General features: G+C 48.3%; 1 protein-coding gene across 1 annotated transcript; it reads right to left on the reverse strand.

The window, feature by feature from the left end:
* Positions 1–245: 245 nt before the first annotated feature.
* On the reverse strand, positions 246–1,707 carry EI90DRAFT_371568 (uncharacterized protein). The gene is made up of 5 exons (XM_039067526.1): positions 1,272–1,707; positions 995–1,197; positions 846–942; positions 440–781; positions 246–372 (listed from the first exon to the last, which is right to left on the reverse strand). Exons 1-4 carry the CDS (start codon positions 1,474–1,476, stop codon positions 504–506), a joined length of 783 nt encoding a protein of 260 aa, XP_038918314.1. The 5' UTR covers positions 1,477–1,707; the 3' UTR covers positions 246–372; positions 440–503.
* Positions 1,708–5,438: the final 3,731 nt, after the last annotated feature.

The following is a 5,438-nucleotide window of genomic DNA, read 5'->3' on the forward strand; positions in this document are numbered from 1 at the left end:
AGCTGTTACATTTCTTGTCTCTATCATGAACCCGGAGTGCCACTGAAGCTTTGATCTCAGCGTCATGTTTGAACTTCAACACCCATTACGTTGAACAATACAACTGACAAGGATGTTGAGGGGCAGTGCAGGTCAGCGCGTGCGAAGACACGCACTCTAGTTCTGGATATTTATCCTGAAAACTATAAGCTGCTCGTGAGAGTGCTAAGGGCAGGGTCGGGGTAAATACATGAAAATATCAAGAGGTAAGTCCGATTCGGGTGTGCTTGTCCGTTCTGTCCAAGGAATGCACCAAACACTGCTCCACTCTCAAGTCGTCACGATCCATAACTGGATGGATGTCTAGATACCAAGATGATGTGCAGAGAGAATCTGCAAGAGACACATAAAATCAGCAACCCATGTTCATACACAACTCGAGACTGCAATTGTGACGCACCACATTTTGTGTGGTACGATCATTGGCCATGATGGTCGACGGATCTGCCGTGAGATAGATCTTGTTAGCGTACCAATCTCCCCTCATAATTGATAGCGTTAGCGTGTCTGTGTGGAAGTGCCCCAAGTGAGTGTCGCGGTGCAATGTGGATAAAGAGGCCCTTCGCTGCCAAGGGTATGAATCCCCGAATGGAAAAAAAGAGACACTCACTGGTATTATTATCTGCCCATCCAGTGGCTGTGATAATGGAAGTTGTAGGATCGTACTGCCAAAACGCCGTCAGAAAGTGCTTTCCAGAAGAGGAAACCACGCCATCAGATTGAGGGGTGTCATTGGCTTGAGCTGGGTTTGACGTTTAAGGGGAATTAGATCAAGTTAGGCGGTGAGTGCTCCCGGACTGACGTACTTGGCACTGATGAAGTTCCCAAAAAAGCATATGTTCCCTTCCCAGTACCGAGTGCAACCCCCGGATCTACGAGACCTGCCAAATAGGGATGGCCATTCTGGAGAAATTGCATTTGGAGATTGAAACGGGGGGGTGAAGAGATAACGCACTGAATTACTCCGAAAGCTCACGCTCTGACTGATGCCATTTTTATGGAAGGAGGCCGAGAAAGTATCGCCGTTGGCCTCCGCCCCTATTGAGTACCACCCGTTGATGAACTCGAGGTATCCAAGTGATTTCCCGCCTTGCGTGGAATTTATTTGAATTTTGCCGCTCCAGTAGTATGTGTCGCTGCCCTGTGCCCTTTTGGCAGCTGGAGATCAAACCGAATTATAATCCCGCCATACATCTTCGTGCTACGTGTCAGTGAAGTGGCTGCAGACTTACTCTCAGTTGGTGAAGCTTCAATATTCCACCTCCTAGCTGGGGGCAAAGGAGGCAAGCCCCTCGCGAGTCGCTGCGCGTTCGTTTCTCCGTGAATAGGGTCCCGGAGCTGAGGCGCAAGGCGGCGTAACACCTTCCGTTGAGGAAAAGGGAAGGCGAAGACAGAAGCCGTAAAGAGAAACAAGAAAAGAGCAGCGCCCTTGAACATGTTCGAAAACCCCGCCGTAGCTTGAGGGAAGAAAAAAAGGAGGTGAGCCTTTAAATGAGAAATCCCAGGGTGGAAGAAATGGAAAAATCTTGATGGCGAAATATTAAATATTGATCTCGCTTAATCCTCCATATTTGTGCCAGTAGTCACGAATCGGCATTATCAGTACTGAATAGTTGTGCAAGCGCACAGAATTGCAGCACGTTGCGCGTCTAGAAATCCGGGGTGCGACCATTAGTCGGGTGTTATGTTTGTCAAAAAGGAAAGGTAGAGATGGGCGAAACCGACGTCAACATCAGTTCCTAGCGCTCACCTACAAGGTAACTATATTACCAATTAAGTTTTCTTCGCCCTACGTGCCAGAGACTGAACGCGACAAAGTGGACACCCCCCGCACGGGTTCATTCAGAATTATTAGCGAGATCTTCTTATGAAACCTGCGGAAGTGCTGATAGGATGCAGTTACAGAGGCTGGTCATGGTACCTGCCTAGCAGCTTGTGCCTATCGCTTATGGCTCTCATCTCCATCATATGAATGATAAGTCCTGTCTGACTCCGCTTTACGCATGTGTGATGCAGATGGCTTTCATTGGCTGCTTTCTTCATCCGTGACAACTCCGGTAACACTGCTTCTGAATTGAAGATATTGGTATTGTCCTGTGTCCTAGTGCACATGTCCCTTGCAGGATTTTTTGTTGGTGGGAGCCTTCTACAACATGCACAACAAGATTCTGCCTGAAAGTTTGTGGTGGGAGGGCTGTGCCTGTTGGAGAGCAGTGCGTGAACCTACAAAACAGTGACCTGAGGGCAAAAAATCACGTGTTTGATGGATTTACACAAATATGGATACTGTACTCACGCGTCACACGAGTATAGCGGTTCAAAAGTCCGGTGTCATGCCATTTGGGCAAACCCATTCACAATGAGCAGTGGGACTTGGAAGGCAGGCCAGAATGAAATGATATGCACACGACCAACTACCTGTCACATGTCACGCTGGCCTCGCGGTCCGGCCAATTTGACCATCATGTCACGTATCATGCTGGGCAGCAACCGGTGTCACACAACACATCACTGGTGGCATGGTGACTATGCAAATGTATTTTTTTGAGTACATACTTAGATTAGAAACGAAAAATCGCCAATTCCTCATCCCAATTGCGTGCCTGTCTAACTTGCATTCCATGGCCGAGGTCACTAGGGGCAGTGCCATGGTTCTCAGAGAACTGTTTTGAACCGGGACCGAACTGAGAACCAAACCGTGCTGGAACCAAACTGTGGTTCGGTTTTGACCCAGTTCTCTCATGGTTCAGTTTTGGTTCTCTAAGTTAGGGGGAAAATGTGAACCGGTTCTGAACCAAACTGAACCAGAGAACCGTAGGAATGTTGTCATGCTCCAAACCTTACTAGTATCTTACATCACACAAATGAAAAATGTGCAAAGGCTCTGACAATTTTAAATTATTCTGCCAGTCATATTCAGGGATGGCCGAAAAATCACAAATGGAAATTGTTTTCAGCTCTTACACCTTTGCATCTATTTTAAACATCCTTGAGATGGATACTCACTTTGACAATGGAAGTGAGTGGCACACAGACCCTGAAAACCCAATGCTGGGTCCAGATGGTAAACTACGTGATGCTACTGAGAAACCGGATCAATTTGTCTACAGTCCTTTGGATACTTTGCCACACCCTCCCTCTAATTCTGAGGGCTATAATCCAGATGATGACCTACCTACTGCTCATCAAATAGTGCAAAGGCCAAAGTGGACCATAAAGCAAATTACTTGAGAAAATCCAGTTGAAGCATTCGAGCACCAAAAACTTGCTTCCAAGAATAAAAATAGGCCTAACACTTCACGGAATAGAGATGTTGGTATTACTCAACAGACCCTGGAAGCATTCTCAGTCGGACATCAACCAAACAATCTTGGGCTACTGGGGAACTTGAGACAGCCCACAAAGACAGCAGAGCTCGGCTATGTCACAACATCCAGGGTGTTAGATACATGTCAGGGAACACATGTGCTCATGCAGGTTGCTCTGATAACCTAGTTGTGATTAAAGCTGGGGGAAAGGAAGGTCCCCATCTTAGAGTCAGCTATATACATGTAGAGTCCAGCAATAAGGAAACCAAACAGATCACTGATAAAATCACATGATCATAGAATGTTCCAGAACAATTCCGGATATGATCCGGACCCCGGGGCTTAGGTAAGCGGAGTAGATGGGAATTGCCGGTGTTAGAGACCGGGGTGAGACGAAGGAGTTGTCTCCATGGTGGAGGGCTTCAGCCTCAGCAACTCAGACCAGGAGCGCTGTGCCAAGTTAGATGTCTGTGCCCTAATTTACTTACTGGCAATGTGTCAGGGCACGGACGGTTATCCGGCCGGCCCGGACCTCTATCCGGATAGGTTGAGTACCCGTAAGCCGATATCTGCGTGTGATTTGCCATAGTTAGAACGCAGGCTGTATTCAATGCGCTATTTCCGCTATCGCGTCATCCCTCACCCGTTATCGCCCCCTTATCCGCATGATCTATTCTCCTATTTCATGTCGCTTCTCTATCGGCTACCATGTGTTCCCAGTGTAGCCGCGCTCTTATGAGTTGCGGAACTCATGTATATAAGGCCTTATCGCCAGCTGGGTTGGCCCCCCAGCTTTTACAACGACTAGTTTCCCGGGGAGATTCTTACGCGCGAACTGACGCGCGGACTCTGACACAATGAGAACTAAAGGGGGATCAACTCTAGTCGATTTTATCACTGAGGTGTAACCTATGTACAAGTTAAGTATATATATAGTTACAGCGAGGGTGGACCCATGAATGGCAGGGCCAAGCGGAGCAGAGCTAATGGGGTTAAACATTAGCCGATTGAATATTACCAACAAGTCAGGTTGCAGGGTTAGCGGAATGGCAGGCAATAACCCAGAAATGGAAAGGAGGGATAGGCCCAAAGGTGGACTTGCAGGGCAAGCAAGTGAATTGCCCAGCAGAGGTGGGAGTGCGCTAGCAGATGTCAGAGCTGTCCAGAAGCCTTCAGGGCTCCATACTTAGGGAGGCATAGGTAATATATTGAAAAGAGGGGGTGGTGACCATCGAGGGAGGTGGAGGTGATTGTGGAATATGGGAGCTCCAAGGTTAGTGAAGAAGGAGTGGAGGTAGTCCAGGAGGATCGGAGGTAGTGGAAGACGATGGCCATGGATGGATATGACAGCTCCGCAACCTCTGAGCTTCATGGACCATACTTGGCACTTTCACTGCTTGTGATGTATCTTTCACACTTTCCCCTCATCCCTATTTGGACTACTGTGTCATATCCATACCAACTCTGCCTCACCTCCACTCTACTCTGCCACTGTTCCGGTCCACCTCCAGTCCTTCCTTCCCCCACACCTCTGCCATACCCTCCAGTTCACCTCCAGTCCACCTCTGCCTCCGATCTCTGGTACCTTCTCTGGTACCTCTTATCCTCACCTTATACATTTATTAATATTTCTACCTACCCAATATTACTACAGGCCTCCTAGGACCTCCACCCACTCCGCAAAGGTTTTCCCACTCTCCAGTAGCTGTCGCTAATTCCACCCTTCATCTACCCATGCCACAACACTCAATAAGGTGATTCTCTCACGAGCTCGCTGACCTGGCAAGTGGGTAAGTCCCCCTTGGGTTTTCCCCTTTGTTCCCATTTGTCTTCTATTATGTATATAAGTCCTGTACTGTAGTTGATGGCACCTCAGTGCAAAATCGATGACTAGACTACCCCCCAGAGTTCACACCCCCTTGTTCTGAAGTTAAGGACCAGACTCCTAAGCGTTACCAAATGTAGGCACAGCACTCCTCTCTGAGTCACTGAGGCCACGGTCCCTCTGCCCATCCTCTACCTCCAGCCTCCTTCGGGGGAAAGGTCCAGGCACACTGCCCTCCTCACCGTGTATCTGACATACTGCTTCCT

This window comes from Cantharellus anzutake (genome assembly GCF_015039405.1).
Source record: "Cantharellus anzutake strain C23 chromosome Unknown EI90scaffold_14, whole genome shotgun sequence".
Taxonomy (NCBI): domain Eukaryota; kingdom Fungi; phylum Basidiomycota; class Agaricomycetes; order Cantharellales; family Hydnaceae; genus Cantharellus; species Cantharellus anzutake.